General features: G+C 32.2%; 2 protein-coding genes across 3 annotated transcripts in view; both read right to left on the minus strand.

Annotated features, from left to right (window-relative positions):
- LOC126733442 (major royal jelly protein 1-like) overlaps nt 1-11,748 on the minus strand; it is a 78,302-nt gene extending 66,554 nt beyond the window's left edge. The window contains exons 1-7 of one of the 2 annotated variants that reach the window (XM_050436750.1): nt 11,607-11,748; nt 11,354-11,554; nt 7,746-7,945; nt 6,312-6,407; nt 6,023-6,260; nt 374-558; nt 139-324 (exon numbers count right to left, since the gene is read on the minus strand). In XM_050436750.1, the coding sequence (XP_050292707.1) occupies nt 139-324; nt 374-558; nt 6,023-6,260; nt 6,312-6,407; nt 7,746-7,945; nt 11,354-11,554; nt 11,607-11,631 (1,131 nt within the window). In that variant the 5' untranslated portion in view covers nt 11,632-11,748. The remainder of the gene's footprint in view (nt 1-138; nt 325-373; nt 559-6,022; nt 6,261-6,311; nt 6,408-7,745; nt 7,946-11,353; nt 11,555-11,606) is intronic. The other variant, XM_050436752.1, reaches the window with a different exon arrangement.
- A 7,500-nt stretch (nt 11,749-19,248) lies between these two features.
- Nucleotides 19,249-21,407, minus strand: part of LOC126733441 (major royal jelly protein 1-like) — a 44,692-nt gene continuing 42,533 nt past the window's right edge. The window contains exon 8 of the mRNA XM_050436747.1: nt 19,249-19,433. Within this exon, the coding sequence (XP_050292704.1) occupies nt 19,395-19,433 (39 nt within the window). The 3' untranslated portion in view covers nt 19,249-19,394. The remainder of the gene's footprint in view (nt 19,434-21,407) is intronic.

Below are 21,407 nucleotides of genomic sequence, written 5' to 3' on the forward strand. Positions count from 1 at the left end.
AGCCGAGTGGGAATGGGCCTGGAAAAGAGTTGGGGAGAAAACAAGGACAACCACATGTTGACTGCGGGAAAGTTGACTTGGCCACATGTTGACCATTTTAGCAAAATTAGATAAGAGTAATTTTAATTATTTGCTTACTTTAATACAAGTAGGGAACTGCATGGTAGTTTTGTTGTTGCCAATCACTACAAAATTTTCTGTTGTATATGCTGTAGTTGGGTCCCATTTAACTAAGAGCACATCAATCAACAACGCGAAATATACTATTCCCTTAGAATCAATTGCTTCCACGGGACTTTGCTGATCCCTTGTTGTGGGATAAGTCTAAAAATGTTTACGTTATAATTGTAGATGATTTCATACAAATTCTTACGTAAAACAACTCGGGGGAACCGTAAGGCTCCTTAAAATTATCCGGATTTTTTAGATACTTCAAATAGACCCATGATTCTCGTATGTTGGACATTGCATGGTAAAACAGTTTCCTCTCTCCAGGAGGGTCGGATTTTGGGCTGAGGGCTAACGATAAGATACCATCTGCTATTTGAAAACTGTCACCTGTAAGAGTCAATTTTTTTGTTATATTAATTTAACAGAAAAATATTTATTAAATTATGAACCAGAAAGACCATTGTGTCTAATATTTTATTGTTTAATAAATTTTTGTATGTTTGCAATTATAATGTTTATGAACAACTGGATTTTACTTTTTATGACTCTAAGCATGTCCTTTTATAGGTCGAAACGTCGTCAAGAAATAAATAATTTTTAATTCAATAGATACTTAAGTTAACATTTGAATTCAAAGATATTAAAATTCTTTAGCCAAGAGCAATGGTGTCAGCAGAGATCGCTTGAGAAGTTGTGTTATACTGGTAAATAGCTAACCCATTTATAGCCAATAAAGAACATCTATTTAAATGATCTTATAAGCTCTCATAAGCTGATAGGATCATTCAATGTTATGCGTACTTACAAATTGCCATTATGAATCTCCGAATAAATCTAGTTCTGCAAGATGATGTGTAATCCGGTCACACACGTACGGTGGTTCCCAATGAGAATTAAGACTGAATAATTCAAAGGCACAATTCAACTCCTGTAGGTATGGGTATGAACTCAATTGTACAGTTCAACTATGATAAATTAATTTTTTATTTTTTTAACTGACATGTTTTCACACTTTAAGGAAAAAATGTAGCCTTTCTTTTATTTAAGTAAAATTTCACGTAATAAATCAAATCAGGCTAGGTCGGATTTTATTTTAAAGTACCAATCAGAACCTTGTCTGTATCAAAAGAAGAACTGCGACTCTCACGACCGTGCGAAAACATGTACCAAATAACAAAAGTAGGTAGACGAAGTTGAACCTGGTGCTACCAAGAAAGAAAATTAAAGTTGATACGTCGAAGGTACAAAATGTATCAACATTTTGTACCAGCCACTTGATTTTTAGCAAGATCAAGAAATCCCGAAGACGTCAAGTTCTAATGTAGACTTTTTCGAGGCACAAAGGAGACCACACCACTTTTTTTACATTGTAGGCGTGTTTTTATTTTTTTTTTTGAGGATTTTTTTTGAATCTTCTATATAGAGTCGAAACCTTCCTAATTTTAAAAGATGGTCAGACATTATGCTTTGAAACTTTTTATCAAGCTTTGAAATTACAGACCAAAAGAACAGAAATACTGATTCTGTTTCCATGAGACTTGGCCATCTTCGATAAAAATTTCTCTGATTTCTTTTGCGTTGATGACAAATATTTTCTCGATCACGACGATTTAGTGAAATCACGTTAGATTGTGATCTATCACAACCAAGAGAAATAGTAAAAGAAATGACAATACATCATAAAAAATTTGTTGATATTAAAAAGTTACGCAAAGTACTGTCAGGGCCTAAATTCTTGAGAGGACGTATTATAATACTTCCAGTTATTTTTATTTGATTTTAATATATGTACAACATCTTGTTAGGATGTATTACAACAATAAACTTGTAAACAGTAAACTTTTAAACAGTAGCAAAACGATAAATGTACTTACAGTAACTTGTGGTGTATATTTGGAACGTGTAAGAAGACAAAATGATAGATGTATTGCTTACGTCAGGATTCATGATCATTGATATGAGATGATACTACATACCTAAAAAGTAAAAGGTTCTCCAATCCAGGCAGAACAAAACCTGACGTCCAGCATTAGAAATCGAGTTGATGGGATAGTGCTAGCAAGCACTCCACAAAACAACACACTGATGTAATGGCCAATTACACAGTCTACAAATTAATCCCAGGTGCCACAACACTCTGGGTTGCACTAGTGCCACACACCTACTTACACTAACTAGCGTTGTTTTACGTACCAAGGTATCAGGGCACTACACTTAGTACGGAAGGATGCGCATTTAAGTATTACTTTCTTTATAGTGATAATGATTAAAATAATAAGAGAAACATAAGGTAAAACATTGCTCAGTGAAAACTCCTTTGTAATGAAATGTAAAGTGACCTTTGTAATTTGACAGGTTTGATAGTTCAATAAAGGCACTAACCACAACACTAGAGAAAAGTTACGGGAGAACAAGTGGACACTGATCCACGACTGTTTTCGAGTAAAGTTACCATCGAACTGAATTCTAAAAAGGATCATATTAGAATCCTTAAAAGAATTCTGGTAAGCATCTGTCATCGCCTATGTTTTTGAGAACTTGTAAATACCAACATTCCCATACATTATAACTTTCTCCGAAGTGACCTTTTTACCCGCATAAGTACTAGTAATTGCTATTTCTGTTTATTTTGTTATCTCCGAAAGCCTCTTAAAACCATAAAACTTAGATTCTCACAGATCGTCCTTATCTTTACGTGTCAGCCCTTAACATTCCGATCGGTTATCGTTTCCTTTTTTATTAATTTTTGATGATCGACAAAAACCAGATAAAATATAATAAGTAAAATGAATTCACGTCTTACAGTACAAATAAACAAGAAATTTTTTAAAATATTTTCTTGCAATTCTTGCGGCTGAATCCAATAGTAGCAAATTATGTCAACTTTCTTGCCTTGAGAAATGCGATCAACCAGACGTTACTTGCAAAGAAAAATACAATGAGAGAGTGAAGACCAGCCTATTAATTACCCAAATGGATCAAGATTGTTCCGGTTTGTAGCAAAAGCAGTTGGCAAAGCTTTCTGTAAATTCAAAATGCCACCATTCAGTAAGGAAGATGGTTCCATTTTAATTATCGTAATAAAAAAGACAGACTTGGTGGGTCAACTATTCGCATCAAAATGTATAATAGACCCACAAGGCAAAACATCACCGACTTTGCCAAGAAAGGCTTCTTCAATACCAGAGATAATCTTCCGTCACAGAGATCTTGAAAAAGTTCTCAAAGGATTAAATACTAATAAGGCTACGGGCTCTGATAGAATATCGCTAATAGTATTGGGAAAATGTGTGATTGTGCAAACTTTTTTTCTCTTTCATATAAAAGAGGCCAGTGTCCTGGAGACTGAAAATTCGACGGATTTAACTCACACCAAAAAGGGTAAGACGACGATGCCCATCAATTACTGCCTAATTGCTTTAGTCCTGAAAATCGTCAAGGTAATGGAGAAACTTGTTAAAAAGCAAATTTTGAAATACCTGGATTCCACTAACATTAATAGTGACCGCCAGTCTGGTAGCTGAAAACACAGGTCTACTGGCCATCTGTTGGCCTATATCACGCATGTTTGGACCGAGGCTATCGAGAAATATGGTGCCGTGCAATAGCTCTGTATATTTCAAAGGCCTTCGATAGGGTCTGACATAAAAACCTCTTAAACAATTGTTCTGTTTTATGGTTTGCCACCAACTTGGTGAAAGTATGAAAGTACATTGGTATCTTCCTTCAAGTCGCTCAACTAGATAACATTAGCCGACAGCCAGTGTCATAGGCATCGTCAGGTAACATAACTATCTGATTGAGTTTAATTCAGCTAAGACTCAGGCTACTGAATTTACAGAGACTCTGCCGCCCCCAAGCCTTATTATATCCGGGCTTACTTTGCCGCTGTCTTCGCCAGTTCAGTTGTTAGTATGAAGGTTAGAAGCATATGTCTTGGCATAATCATATAGAGAGTAGCTAAAGCAGCTTCTCAAAAACTAAGATTCTTTTTTAAAAAGGGAAGGCTGTATACACCGTAACGCAAGCAAAGCTTTACAAGGCTTTACAAGGCTTTACAAGGCTCAGATTCCTGCTTGTTTTTGTCCAGATGAGGGCCATACGTCTTATAGGAGGTCCAAAGATAACTAGAACCTTGGACAGTTTGGTGCATAGAAGGAACTCTGTTTTATCGATACCATCCATAAAAAAGTTCTTGCCTGAAGAGCTTCAAATATCAGTTCTCAGAGAAAAAACGTTGAGATATTTGTGATATTGTCAATAACATCGACAAGCTGTGAAATATGTTAATCTTTTCCTTTAATAATCCTGTTAATCTAATAATTCCTGTTAATCTTTCTTATCTAATTCCGGAATTTTTTAAAGAAAGGATGTGTTTTTAAAAATACGACCATCGGAAATTCGTCCAATCGTTATCAAATCCAATAGTAAAAATCAGTATTTTGCGTCAACTGCATCTACAAGCGAATCAAAAAGATATGTAGAGAACACAAAAACAACATTTTAAAAAAACATGCACAAAAGGTTGTAGTAAATCTAAATATAATAGCAGATGTATGGCGACAATGTGCAAAGATTTTTAAGTCAGTTAGTTAGCCCGATAATATCCAAAGAATAAGCAACACTAAAATAAAGAGAACCTGAGAACCTAAAATCAGAAGCAGAAAAAGCTATAACAACACTTAAGAACAGAAAGGCAACTGAGGCAGATGACATCACAGCGTAAATATAAAAAGTCAGGACACGAAAAAATAGATGTAATAGAAATAATATGATCAGGTGGACAAATTAAAAGAAATGACGCAAAACTCAATGCACTAGACAGTACATCAACACAAAATAGAAGCGCATGGAAACAACGAACACATACCTACCTAAAATAGTATCACTATACCCTCGAGGGTGCAAAAAGACTGCAGAAAGAGAGGGCAGAATATAGTTGGAAGAGCCATGCTGTGTTTGTCTTTATAATTATAAAATCCAGAGTTTTCTGGTTATGTAGTGTGGGAAATGCCATATTTTCTTAACACTTTCTTCTGAATTGAGAAACGTGGAATAACAAAAAAAATTGACTTGACAGCATGATTCCACACTAGAGCGTATTATCATTGCAAAAAATATAAGTGACATACTGTTGAGGCTGAAATATGTAAGTTTTCTAACTAGATCTTCATTGTGCCATTCTAGTTCATCAACAAGTCAGAATCCTAATATTACCCCTTGTCGCATATCGTCATGTTCTCATGATACAACATCTTTTTTGAGCTTTTATCTTTCTGAATTTGCCTCTAATTTATAAAAAAAGTAGTTTGTCAATAAAAAAGTTTTTTGGTATACTAATTCTGTCATGCGCAAATAATTAAGAAAATCTAATGAATCTTTACATAATTTTTTTAATAAGGAGATTCTCGAATATTGACTTCAGCACTGTTTGGTTTTTTGTAAAATTACAAATTGGTTATAAAAACTGAACATTGTACGTGTGGATGATTCTCAGCGTAATAAACGTAGTATTGGGATAGATTGACAGATGACGCTGATAAACGACATCGTTGACAGATATGTTGATAAGATGTTGAAAAGTGAAAGTTTTTTGATATACCCAGAGTTATTGTCGGTCCTGAACCATAGATGTTACAATGTTCTGTCAAGTTTTGATGGTAGATGAATAAATATGAATCTTTAATTTAAAATAGTCCGTGTACGTGGTATTATGAATACAACTTCACAGCTTATGTTCATTATTCGTCATCCCTTATCATAATAAAAACTCATCTATTTGTTGGGATACTTACTTAATGTTTGAAGACTAAATTATAATAAGAAATTCTATTAATATTGGATAATTTACCTTCAATAGTATAATTGTCGTAATTAGGATCCGGCTTGAAACTTTCATCCTGGATCGTCCATGAAATGTTCTTCTCCAGATTGTATACGAGTAATCTCGGTCCGGTAGGATCAGCCACATACAGCCAAGTTTTCTTACAGTTATCCTCCATACTTTCGACTTCTGCTATTGGCGTTACATAATATGATACGTTTTGGTATTGGTCGTATGGCAGCTCGTATTTAAATAACAGGGTATCCTGGGAATTACAGTTAAATAACTATAATTGCATTTATTCTAAAATAATTACCTCCTCCAGGTCAAAAACTAAAATTTGAGGTGGGCAAATAAACTCGTCATTTATTTTGGCGTTGTCCATTACCCAGAGTCTGGAACATTCATCTGCCTAACAAGAAATAGAAAACAGTAAACAATATCTTCAAAATTTCCCACTTCAACGTTATCCATTATGTAAATCACATTTTAATTTTAGTTAAATTTAAATATCACGATTTGTACTATAGAAAATATGATGTTTAATATAATAAAATCTAATATTTATTATTAAGGGAATTCTTGTATATTATAAAAAACTCTGGACCATATTAAATTTTTAACTGCCTTTTTAAAAGAGTTCAGAGGTAAATTTTTTACGCCTAACTGGCTATTTATTAAATAATTTACGTCAAACTAACGGGACTGTTGGAATACCAACTTCAATAAATGCAGGTCTACAGAAGCCAATATATTAAATGTCCGATATAATTATAATAGCTTTACCGTGTAGACCCCCTGCCAAGATTCCATATGTCAAGACAGAATGGAAGATGGTACAGTAAGCACTCAACATTGTGGTTTGTGATACAGTAATAGAGGTTTCATCGAAAGAATACGCTGCTACTCAACCTACTTGATATATTATCTGTATGAATATTCCATTTTAGTTTAGGATCCAGATATAATCCTAAAAACTGGAACATAAGACGATTACCGTTAAACCAATGTACATTGTGCCTAATGGAATATTCCACCAATGCAGGTATGATCTTTATCACTAACAGTAACAGTGATTAAAGTATGTATTTGGCTAAATCACCCATTAGAAGATTTTTCAAAAGAAAATTGGTTCAAAGACAGAACCTGAGTTACTTTACCACTTTTTCAGAAGGACGAAAGCCTTGTTTAGACCATAGAAGTGTACCAGAAGATGTTCATGTTACCCAAAAATATAAATCACCTCAATGAGAATACATGAATTTTACAATTACCTTTGAATATATTTGCAGCAATGAGATAGGACACTTCTATCATCGTTTTAAAAATTGTAGCTACTCTTTTTTTTTAAGGGAATGCAGAAATCTACTCTCGCCAAAGCACAAATTTATCAGCCTTGCCAATAAAATAATGTTTTTTATAAATTTTACTAAAATCATAACATCTCTATTTCAATACATTTGTAACAAAATTAAAATGTACCTTATCGAAAGAAACCTAAGGACTAGTACCTAAGGACCAGGAAACGTTTCCAATCTCTGAAGAAGATTTGCATATAATCGAACATAAGCAGCCTAATCTATGAAAACGTAATCGAAAATATTGCAATTCTCATATTTAACATGAGATGCCATGCTAGAATGGGATAGTTTAGCCCCTAATTGTAGTTTGAACGCGAGAGGATCAAATTATCTATCGGATCGGAACTTTTGGCTCTGTGTTAGTGTAATTTGCAAAAATTGATACTTACCCAAATCCTATAAATATTGACAATCCTGTGGTAATTACACTTTTCAATGTCCATATGCCATGACCATGACGGATAAGGGTCCATTACATGAGTCTCATGGCGACCTTGTTCTGTAGTATTAATCACCCCCAAAGTAGCTGGCGTTCCCTTAAGTTGCCTTCTCGGGACTGTTATGAAATATCGGTCTTGTTGTGTCTTTACTGTAGGCAAATGAGAAAAACAGGATTAGTCATAATGTTTATACTGAATAACAACTTCGTGACATGGTAATAGTATTCGTAATTGTGGAGTGTCCAGTAGATTCAGAGGCTCTAAAGCCTAAAAGTTCCTCTTCACCCTCCTCAGTAGCTACTATTTAAGTATCTTCATTCAGCCTTTCCTTTCAATAAAAGAAAGCAGGCCCCTGCAACTAAGGATATCCAAATTTTTACTATAATGGAGATCCCAAAATATTTTCCTTCGGCTTAGCCCAACTTTCTAATATTTTGATAATCAATATCAACTTAATTTAAAAATTTCCTTGTTAATACTAAATACAAAAGTGATCGGTTAAGAAATTGTGATTCCTGCAGTAGTTCTTACGAATTTAAAACGTACTTATAAACAATGAAAATAAAAATTTCAAACCATCTTACCAGAACCACTTTTGCGAACATATCAGGTCCTCCAGGTTGGGTTGGGTTGGTTTGCGAAAGCCTTGTTTTGCGAAAGGCCGATGATGATTCTTAGGGTCTTGTTTTGCACAGACTTGATAGTTTGGATGTGGCCTAGGATGGATGAACACTCAGGTAAGGATTGGACGGACGTTGGTGTCGAACAAACAAAATTTTGCTCTGATAGAGAGTTCTCGCTTGGCTTGTCAGTCAAGGTGATACCAAGGTATTTGGCGTGGGTAGACTAGAAGTTCGAGTAGAAGATCAAAAATACCATTAAATCTTTCAACCATTCCATCAGACTCAGAAAGTAGAGGTGTTGCGCGGATTCTATTATTTCCCAGCAACTAGCATACTTGTTGGAATACTTTTGTGTTTCTTGATTAAATGTATCTCTCTCAGGTCACCAAATGGGCATATCCAATTCTATAACAGCACTTCAATGACATATTTTGGTTGCTTCTCTATTTGGAAATGCATAAATCGATATAATAGCAAGAAGATGTCGATTTTCGGAGCTACTAATAGATCGTGCTATTTCTACGGCAATGCTTTCTCTTTGGTATGAGGTCTTGGGCACTTGGATGATGCGCATTCGTTGGACAGCCTGCTCTAGCAATCAATGTCTTTTGCTACCTGCGTCTCACTCTTCAGAAATGTTAGTGTTAATACGATGACAAGCAAGCATCTCAAGCCGTTGTTTCAATTTCTTTTTAAAATGTTCAGATTTCATAACATTCAAGCTCTTGAATTAACTTTGTCTTATACATGTTAAGCCAATGGTAATTTTATGAAATAACTAAACTAGATATATTTGGAGTAAAATGTTTATTATTAGCTTAGCAGAGCGCTTTTGGCGTATGAGCTATCGTCGGTGCTAACTGAAAGTGAGCAATTTTTTTATATTTTTATATAGGAAAAAGGATTTTAAAAATAAAGCGATAAAATGTACTAACTTATCAGTTACGCACAGAACTTCCACATAGTGGGAAAAACATTGTCACAAATTAAAACAACATTTAATATACAAGTAGCACACCAGTAAATGTAAAGCGACGTATAATATTTAAAAAAATGGGAGACGTTAGTACCCATCCATGTTTATGTTTAAATTGTGTTAAAGGGCGGGAAACACAACGTTAAAATAGGTTAGTCAACCTACTGTCAACTTAAGAATCAGCGTCAAACATGTCGAAGATATAAGGTTTGTTCTCACAGCAGTAAGAAACAAGTTTTCGACAAATACACATGCGCAATAGAGTAAAATGCGTTCGCACAGGAACTTCTGATCGGTTTCAAATCAAAAGTTTGATGTTCTTACACAATTTTCTAATCGTCATCTGATAGTCAGACTTGTTTTCGGATTTATTTCAAGCAAAGTGTCAGAGAATTCGTGTAGCCAGTCAACGCCGATCTTCGGAATATGAACATAACCTCTAAATTGTTGTTTGTATTTTGTCGTTTTGTATAGTCCTTGATATTCGTTTTGAAAATTGTATTTTATATTGTTGGATTAGTCTAAAAATAAACATTAAGGAAACAAGTGATTTTGAATCGTTGAAAGAATCTGATCAGAATTATGTTGATTCCGACACAGACTTTTAAAGAAGATTTAATTGAAGAACGGATAAAGCCCAAAAATCAAAACTATTTTCATGAAACTGTGTCCCGATTTAATAGAATAGAATTTCTCGAGCATTTTAGAGTAAGTCTTGAAATAGCAAATAATCACACAATCTTAAACTCTATTAATAATATACAGCTATTTCAAGGTTGTAGTATAATTTTTGTTTTGTTTATGTTTTATTTATTTTCCCATTTCCCACTGGCATAAAAAAGTGAGGTTATTTTTCTTCTCGACTCAACCCGTATTTGATGTTCGCACAGACGGTTTCAAATCGATCAGAAGTTGTAATATTTTACACATGCGCATCAAGAACGGTTTGGAAACAGTTTCAAACTTGTAAGAAATTTGCAGTGAGAACAAACCTATAGTGGCGACAAATCGATCTAAAAACATTGACCACAAATTGTCACAAAAGTTTGATGATAAAACAAAATCGTAGAACAAGTAGAACAACTAGACTTCAACAGTGAATTTGTGTGTGGGTAAAAATCCTGAAAATATTTTTTAATTTATTTAATTACACCTTTAAATAACTTATAATTATTTAACTTAGGTAAGCTTAAAATAGCATTAATCAGAAAGGATGTTTATTACGAAATTCTGATTTGTGCAGTAAGGTCTGTTGAGGTTTACTTGTATATTTAAGCATGAGGGATTATATTTGAGCTCAAATTACAGTCGACTGTAATTTTTAAAAGAAACTTGTTGAAGGATTTCACATTCAACTCGCTTTGAGTTAGCACTGATGTTAGCTTATGCGGCGAAAGCGCTCTGCTAAGCTGATAAACATTTTACTCCGAATATATCTGATAGTTTTTTAGACGATTATTTCATCTTATGCGAGCAACACAGCCACTTCCCTCTTTCAATGGTTATTTTAGTTTCATGGTGTTGAATGATCGATATCCTTTTTCCATTGGCTGATCCTAGAATATTTGGTGGTGGTAACATTTTGCAGTGAGCTACAATTCACGATGGTTTGACTAGTTTCTATACATACCACCCTCTCTCACATTCTCGACCATATTTCTTGGTACTATCGATTTCTTTCCAGGACGTGGCAGTGAGCTCAGTATCCAGTGAATTTGCACCTTATAGCAACCTTTTTTTGTTGGAATTTCTTTTCAGCAGTTGCTTCCAACTTATTTATAAGTTGTTTAGTTATTTCTTGTGTCGTTCCTCCAGTTTTTTCATCAGTTTATCGTAGCTCCTGCTGTTCTCTCTGTATTATTCGCCAATACGAGGTTAAAACGACCATTTTTATATTCGGTATACTTAATTATTCAAAATCTAAAACACTAAATAATTGATCTGTAGTGTATACTTACAATGATATGTGTACTGTGCATCTAGAGGCCGAAGTATATCAATTGCATAACTGCCATTCTTGATTGCTTGAGTACGTTCAGCTTCGCTTGGATATTGAAATTCGACGCGGTGCCATTGATGAAGTAACTTAAAATTATACTCATTTGTTTCGTCTTTCATAGCATAGATTGGAATGAAGAATGCAATAAAAAATATCCCATCTAAAAAAAAACTTCTAAAGTGCCTTTTTTTTTGTTTCATAAATTTACTTACACATGTTTTCTAAAATTGAAAGCATACTGTAGTTGCGATGTTAACGGTAGGGCGGTTAAATAGAGCTTTTATTTGATATAAGTACAATGGTTACAATAATTTATAAGTTCATTACTTAAAAATCAATTTATTGTTGAGTATATAAAAGGTAAATTCTACGTTCAATGATAAGAAAGTTAATGGATGTAATTTTTTACTTATTTGCCGATATCTAAGTATAAATGGTATTATTTATAGTCGTATATGGTTTTCGTGACCTTATACTATATTTTCGCAAATGATTGTTCGCTGCAGGCGAAAAATAAAACATTGTTAGAAAAATATGTTCATGAAACAATTTTGTTTCTGTGTTTTTTTGTCTTACTGAATACAAACATCTAATTGATATAGACCTGAAAACGACTTCATATAGCTCAAAACATTAACAAAATATGAATACATGTTTGGCTTAGAACGTTTTATTTTTGGCCTGAATCCAAGAATCAGTTGTGCAAAATTAATTATAATATGGGACCTTGTAATATGTTGACAATTTTACTCTCTTCATTCTTGTTGTAATAAATTTTACAAGAAATATCACTAGTTATTATTATAGATTATGCTCATTCAGTTTAAATAGAAATGATGTTCAACATCCGTGCAGTTTTTCTGCAGATACACACAGAAAAATCCCGATGGATTTTTTCACATTTTGTTGTGTAAAGAAAATGTTTCATTTTAATACACAATTTTTAGATAATATTTCACAGTCCTGTATAAAAATTCTCAGGCATTTTGTATATGTTTTAATGTGTATAATTCATACAATTATTGCATATTAAATTAATACACCATAAGTGGATATTAATTATTAAGATAATGTGTATAAATATTCCACATTTTTTTTTTAAATCCAATGCAGTTTGGTAAAAAATCTAATAACTAAGTATATTTTTACTACAATTTTTAATTAATTTTTTATTCTGGCTTGTGTTGATTTTATTTACAATTGTGTAGAATAAAAAAGATTCTTGCTAATAGCCTTTCACAATTATTGAATTTTAAAACATGTATTGCGTAGTTATAATACACAATTGTCAGCGCCGTAGCTACAATGGTTCCACGGGTTCGGTGGAACCAGGCCCGCTACTCTTAAGGGCCCGTAGCCAGCTAATAAACATAATAATAAATAAATAAACAGAGGATGTAAATTTAAACTAAAACTCAATAATATATTGTGAACTTATATAATTTAACAAACCACATAAAAAACATAAAAATCCAAGACTCAGCTATTAATTTTTACATCGATGTGCCTATCCGCAGCCGAAGCAAATCTTTTCTGGCCTTTAGCCTTTAGCACAGATTTAAATAACGCTAGTGTTATTTAAATCTGTCAGTTACAATGTAGAACAGTTAGTTTACAACAAATATCTACTAACTTCAATATTTTGGATACAGAAGTTCTATTAAATTCTAGTGACACAGTAATATACCAAATGGCTGAAAATATTCGTGAAATAACGCTTTTAAATAACGCTAGCGTTATTTAAATCTGTCAGTTACAATGTAGAACAGTTAGTTTACAACAAATATCTACTAACTTCAATATTTTGGATACAGAAGTTCTATTAAATTCTAGTGACACAGTAATATACCAAATGGCTGAAAATATTCGTGAAATATATCAAGATGATATATCAGATATAGTTTCTAATCAATTATTAGCATTTCGAACATGTTTTTCTGAAAAACTTAAAAATATTAGGTCAGTTAAAGATTTGCTTAAATTTATCCTGGTTGACAATTATTCGTCTAGTAGTAGCTTTACTGAAATAATAACATTATGCTTCTTATATCTGACAATTCCTGTAACGGTTGCATCGGCAGAACGATCGTTCTCAAAATTAAAATTAATTAAAAATTTAAGGAATTCGAAGAATCAAAATCGATTATCTTCTTTGGCAATGCTGTCCATTAAAAATAAAGTTGCTCGCTCTATAGATTTAAAGGAAATTATTAAATCATTTGCGACTGCTAAATCTCAAAAAGTAACTTTTTAATGGGTGTATTTCATCTATATTAACTTTGTATTTGTATCCTTTTGTAAATGTTTTTTTATAATTATGTACATATGTTTTTAATATTTTTATATTTTTCCGTAACTACTGTTATTAGTATTTTTGTCTTAATATTAATTTCATAAAAGTTTAGTTAACATGTAATAAATGCTTTTTAATTTTTTCTTTCCTTAAGCCGTCGATTTAGGGAGAGACGAAGGTTAGTATCTCTTTAGGGGCCCGCGGATATAGTCTCGAACCCAGGCCCGTTATGTTGTTGCTACGGCGCTGACAATTGTGTAAAAAGGGGGACGCGCCCGACGCCCTTGCCTTTGCCGCTAGAACTTCGTTGTTAGCGTCAATGTTGCCAGATTTAATATTAAACAGTTGTAAAGGTATGCATCAAAATTTGCAGTCGATTTAAAGTTGTTAATTGAAAATGATTTAATAGGATATTTAAAAATAAACCCAATCAGCATATGTTCTAATTTTATTTATTTAAATAATATCGTGATAATAATACGCGCAAGGAAAAAGGAAACGTAACTTTTTTAATTGGCGGTATAATCATTAAGATACATTTAATTTGGCAGCATTGCTATAATTCCCAGTGTCACAGGTGTTCAACTGTTCATTCTTCAGTCCTTCAATTAACCGGCCGGCATTAATTTGTTTTAAGGTTTTTTTCGTTTCGTTAAGTGTTAAAAGTGTTAAAATTGCATAAGAAAAAAATGGATATATTCGTTGAAGATAAACTTTAGGAGTGGGGTTTATTGGACCAACTCCAGGAGCATATTATTATGTACCTGTAAATAAAACCCTTAGCTTAAAACTGTATGTTGTTAATATGTAGGGATGTACCTACATAAGAATTTTCGTTAAGTTCCTAATTACGTTTCTATTAGGTATTTCTATTTTCTTTTAAGTTTTTTCGTTTTGTTGTGTCATTTATTTTTATTAAGTGATTCTGAAATAAATTGATGAAGGGCGATTTAAAACGAAATAACAATCATTTTGATTTCCATGGGATATGAAAATCCGGTATATGCAAACGTGCCAAAACCTTAGTTATTGTAAACGAACGACCCTATAGTCAACACATTTTTAAATTCTACATAAAATGTTAAAAATTTTCATGTATCATAATGTCATACTTGTTAACAATTTTTTTAATATAAGGTGTTGAAAATGGCACTTTTTATGACTTTAAAAGGGATCTAAAGCTAATTCTGTTATGAAGAAAAAACAGATTTCAATTTTCCATTTCGTGTTTTTAATTTAAACTTTTTAAATGATTTCTAAGGCTTTTTTTCTAATTTTAACAGAATTAACTCTAAAGTCTCCTTAAGTTCTGAAAAGTGCAATTTTCAACACCATGTGTTAAAAAAAATTGATAGCAGTAAATGATTGTTGTTTTGTTAACAATTACCCGCCTGATATACTGTAGATGTTAAGTAACTACATACATATATATGTACAGGATAATTTTTTATATTTGCAAGCCCATATACAGGCGTTAATATTAGTGATAAAGAAAAACTTTTTGTATACAAAAGTTGCATACTTTTTTCCGTATTATCTTTAAGAGTTGTAAAAAAAACAAAAGCGCATAGCAAAGTTGATAAAACAATATGTAAGTTGATTTTTTTTAATGAAACACTATATATTTTCTGCCAAATCGAAAGACCTTTTTTCCTTGATTTTAAAAATGTATAGGTTGGTAATATTTGGATGAGCCGTTTTTAAGTTATTTAAGTTTAAAATTTTAATAAATTAAAATCGTGGTCGCCGATCATGGAGTGCCGAGACGTTCCGCATACTTCAACGTGACATATTAATTGTTATTATATCGATTTAATTCAAATTAAAGTTTTTTTTTTGGAAAATCACGACTAATTTAAATAATTTAACTTAATTTTAATTGACTTCACTTTAACCAAATTAATTTAATTTAATTAAAGTTTCTTTTAAAGTTCTCTAAAAACAAAAAACTACTTAAAGTTTTTTCTTATTAATAACCCATTTTCTTATGAGTTGGGTTGGTCTAAATTAAAACGACACATATGTCACGTTGACGTATGCAGAACGTCTCGGCACTCCATGATCAACTTGGCGAACACGATTTTAATTTATAAAAATTTTAAACTTGAATAATTTAAAAACAGCCCTTCCAAATATAGACAACCTATATATTTTTGAAATCAGGGAAAAAAGGTCTTTAGATCTAGCAGAAATATACAGGGCGTTTTATTTAATAAAATCAACTTATTGCTATTGTTTTATTAACTTTGCAATGCGCTTTTGTTTTTTTTTACAAATCTAAAAGATAATACGGAAAAAAATATGCAAGTTTTGTATAAAAAGTTTTTCTCTATCACTTACATTAACCCTGTTTATGGGCACACAAATATAAAAAATGACCCTGTACATAAATGTATGTGTTTATTAGCCTTATTTAAAATCCTGTTTTTACAACTAAGAATTTCCATTTTAAGTTCCTATTTGCGTTCCTAATGTGTGTTAAATAAAAAAAAATAAAGAATTAATAATTTTTAAATACAATAAAAATTTATTACTTTAATATTGCTTTAATTATACTTGGATTAAATGAAATTTGAATGGAGGGATGGGGAATAACAGGAAGGAAAAAGGAGAGTAAAGGTATGGGAAGTGAGGGTTAGAAAATGGGTACAAGGGAACCAATGGAAGGAGGGAGACTTACTATAGACTATAGAGACAGCTCAGGGAATCTTCTCAAAGGGAAGCCGACTAGCACTAACCACTTTGGTAGAGTGGCGTGGATTCAACAAGAGTTCATATAAAATATAAGCGCCACCTGTTTTATCCCAGATGGATAAGAAAATCCCGATGACCAAGAAAACAGGAAATTACTAAAAGCACTATACCTATAAACCTGAAAGAAAATCTCACAAGGAAGAACAGACAGTTTTAAGTGAATCTATATTAAAAGAAAAATTAATAAACATACTTATTATTCTAAGAACAAGTTATGTTGCCCTTCCTAAATATAGTATTTATATCAAGACTAAAATCTTATATTATGTTGTTTGGGGCTAAAAGTTCGCATGAGTACCTTCGAAATAGGCCTATTTATCCAGTTTACAAGATCTATACGGTCTATTTCAATAAAATAACTAATATGTACCTAGTTATTATGGAACTATTCAAAAAAATGGTGTGGTAGTAAAATCTAATGATGAGAGTGGTAACAATGTAATTTTGAGGTTAGTATTTAATCTAATATACTACAGTAAAGCTAATGAATGTTGACAGGACTTTGGTTTACTGGTTAGGTTGTTTTACTGCATGGTTCACTAAACGTCACAAACATTAATCAAACCTGGCTCCAAAAGGGCTGCATGATTGCGGTGGGGGACCTGGGTGGATCGGTTTAACAGTGAATGTCAATGTAGATGTTGTGGACGTTATTGGAGTAGAAGTGGAGATTTTTACCTCTTATAATCGTGGATAAAGACCATACGGGGGGATAAAAGAAAAAGCCAATGGAATTGGCCTTTTCTCGGGAACACAAAACTGGACACTTAAACAAAGAACCTTGAAAAAGTTGGGATTTGTTACATAGTTGCTATAGTTGCTACACCACTTATAATCCTGCACTATTGCAGTATGGCATTTAGTATCCACAAACTAAAATACCTAAAAGGTTAGTTTTCAACTTTTCATTGGAGTAAAATCGGCAAAAATACCAAGAAAAAACCTTCTTCAAAGGCTTGTTCTTCAAGACACCCAGAGGTCAAAGATTTTCGCGCCAGAAATGGTTTTAGTAGGGATATAGGAGAATGAGCTGGGATCTTATTGGCTAGGATATGACTTCTGACATTAGTGAAATCAAAACAATTAAAAAAAATTAATGTTATGATTAATAATTTGAGTTTCATCATAAGGGTTGAAAATTATTGATATCAAAAATAGAATTAATACTGAAATGATAACTGTTTATTTTATTAATTTTAGCACCAGAATAACTTAGAAATTGCCTCTTAAAGTTCTATAATCGAGCTATGCTTTCACTAACATTTTAGATTCATTTTATTTTCTTATTCTTTATGCATCTGACGAAAATAAACTGTAACATGTGTATTTGTAATACTACTACTAAAGTTTTTTTGTTTTGTTGTGCAGGTTATGTGTACTTTTTTAAAAGGTATTTAAATTAAAAAAATGTTTTTTTAAAACAATTGAATTTTTTTACCCTACCTATGCAACTAAAATTTTTATAAAACATAAATGTTAGACTGCTTGGGAAAAACAGTCAATATGGAAAAAAAGTCATAATTTGCTTAAAATTAAATAAGTAAATTAAGTAACACGATGGCAAAAAGTGGGGTCTAACGTTTGATAAAAAGAAAATAAGTCAAATTAGGAAAATACATATTCAATCTGTATTTTTCTAATATGACTACTTTTCTTACCAAACGTTGGGCCTCACTTATTTCCTATTTTTTACAAGACTTATTTTATTTTAATCAAATTATGACCTATCCTGGTTATCCCAGGCGCCCTAGAATTTATTATTACACAGATTTATGACGAAATTCTCTAAAATGTATTTTAAAATTTTAAACAATTTGTTTATTTTTTTTATATATGAATATAAATACAAAATATTGTAACAAAAAACTCCAGTTCTTATGTTAATTTGATATACCAACCTAAAATAAGTAACCTACACTATATTTAAATTTATAAAACAATATATAGTATTATTATACACAATTTGTAATAAAATTTTATAGTTGAAATGAAAAAAAATAAAATATATTGTAACAACAACCTACACTAACGTGTGTATTTAAAATGCACAAATTGTGCTTTTTCCTGTACATACCATGTTAAAAAAACACTAAGAGTTTGCTTATTTACTGAACAATTATATTAAATAAATATAAAATATTGTCGAATTTAAGTACACAAATATTGTACTATATATACAATAAAATAAATCAAATTGATACACAATTTGTTGATTATAGAACCACAGTTGTTTAAACACAATAGCATTGAGCAATTCTACACAAATTGATTCTGCACCATTTCCAGAATCAAATTGTATGTAAAATCTATACAATTGTTGAATTTTTATTCACCTATTTTTAAGAGTGCACCTTTCTCGGGCCAGAATAGTATTTATCCAGGCCATTTAGCTGAAACTATCTCAAGGTCACAGAAACCATTTATCGGATTTTCGCATGTGGGTTTGAGTAATTAATTTATGGGTTAACTTTTTCAGGTGGTCGTCGATTTTCATGAAAAATGACGAATTTCATAAAAATTCAATTTCATATCAGCTGTTATATTGTAACGATCTTAACAAGCCGCGAATACAATACCACTGTTCTTCAGTATTTTTAAATCATCTCGTCCGTCACGTAAACCCGAAGGCGCGACAGAAATGCAACAGGCAATGACCATACCTCGCGACATCTTGAGGCACTTGTGGAAAATTGGCAAATGTTCCAGAACAATGGTCTATCTAATATTTAAGCTCTCGCCGCTAGGAGGTCAGGCCATTTCCAGTCTAAATATGAGCGAGATTTTAAATTCGAATTAAACGCAGTGTAAATAATAATAATAGTCTTTTATTATTGAAATAAACACAATATGTACATGTATAATATTTTCACTTCCATAGTAGGCGAGTTTTAGTTCCTTTTTTACAGACAAATCCCGAAAAAAAATGCCCGTTCTTCCATCATGTATTTTAGGGTTAAATACATGTTTCTAGTCTTAAGTCATTGTGTTTAGTCTGTAATAAATTAGTTTATTATTTTTGTTTATCTTTTTATTGAGTGTTTTAATTATTATCTAAATAAACAGCAACAATGCTATATTAACTTTTACATCATTTTAAACTAGTATATAATATCATAAATTCCAAAAATTAAATAAATTCATTTGGATTATTGATTGATATTGCCTAAACCTAGCCTCCTTCTCTTCCTGTGCGTTCCTCGGTTCCTTTGTTCCTTGATATAGACGGTCATAACCTCTAGGCCCTAATCTAAGCTTCCAGGGTAGTCAAACAAATTTTTAAATTTTCGTGACTTCATCTCTAATATATGAATAATGGAATGATTTCTTTTCTAATTATTTTTTTTATTTTTTTAACTAGAGTTTTATATTGCTAAGAATATAATAATAGATGATAAAATAAAACCTGATAATATTGATAAAATTAACTTAGTTTATACTAACGGGGAATAAAGTCTGGTAACAGTAAAGTATGCTTAAAAAATGATACCACATAGCGACTGGGAGCAATTTTTTTACTGAATATCCTGGAACAAAACGGCAATACCTACAGCACGCAAGTATCACGAGTAGCGAGAGTACTACGAAGATGTCTGTGGATATTTTAGATGCTTAAGATCTGTAAGTTGTTATGTTTGGGAAGACGTACTTTGGGAATTGATTCCACAGACTTGCACTTTTCCATCAAAAGGAGCCTCAATCTAGCGACGTTTTAGACGTCTGAAGATATTCATGAGAGATTTTCATAAAATGATATTGGCCAGTTCGGAAGAGCATTTACCGTGATGGTATCGATAAAATCTTACGCTATATTATCTATTATTATATATCATTATCCGCCACCTTTCTTCTATGCGCCATAAACTATCCAAGGTTCTAGTTATCACTGGATCTGATATAAGATATATGGATTTCTTCTGAATGGAATAGTCTTTTCGTTTTAAAGAGAGCCCAACGTTTTTGAGAGGCTGCTTTAGCTACTCCCGCTACATGATCATGCTAAGACATATTGCTTTCAACCTTGACACTTAACAAGCAAACTGATGTAAAACCGAAAAGCCTGGGGCGGCAGAAATTTTAAAGGCGGTATCAATATGTCATCTAGAGACTTGAAGAAAAACATAAATATTAAATAATAAATCAGAAAAGCTGTAAATTGGATTAGTACTCTTATTAAGAAGGTCACTAATATACAACAAAAACAGGATAGGGGACAAGATGCATCCCTGAGGAACACCAGCGTTAATTTAACACCTCTGCGAGAAGTGCCTCAACGACAATCAACGACAACATGGAAGGATCGATTCTCGAGGAATATTCCAAGCCAAGTATAAGTAACAGTGTGCTGCTTGGCGCCTTGTTAGAATACATCAACCACTTGACAATGTGAACGTTATATCCTCCCGCATTAACAATTTCTGCACTAGGACTGCAAGGTCGGTGAAAAGCCTCCCTTAGTATGGCTGGGTGATCTGTAGAGAAAGCAGACATACTTGTTGAAAATAACTGTTGCACCTAAATCTGCAGTGGAGATCATATCCAGGATATAACATATTAGCCTTGGTTGTTTTTTCTCTTTTGGATGTTTTTTTCTTGGTGGTATTTCACCAGGTGTTGCGGGTGGGTCACATCAACCTTACAATTTATTACTATTTATTTCCAAAGCTACAATTTTTACTGCGAAAATTGCCGATAACAAGTATTTTGATAAGGGGTCCCTTATATTATTGGATTATTTGTCAATAATCAATTAATAATACAAGGAACAAAATAAATTGATATTCTATGGAATGTTGTGTTTGAATTGCATTTTACTAATTTAGATTTTACAAAAATCAGACACTTTGGTAACGTTTAACTGACAGTATTAACTTATTTTATTAACTTTCTGTGGCTACGGTCATTTTATTTTTCAAAGAATGATTTATTTGTTTGTCTCTCCAGAATTTAAAGCTAACTTGTCTAAATT

This window comes from Anthonomus grandis, chromosome 2 (assembly GCF_022605725.1).
Source record: "Anthonomus grandis grandis chromosome 2, icAntGran1.3, whole genome shotgun sequence".
In the NCBI taxonomy this organism is placed as follows: domain Eukaryota; kingdom Metazoa; phylum Arthropoda; class Insecta; order Coleoptera; family Curculionidae; genus Anthonomus; species Anthonomus grandis.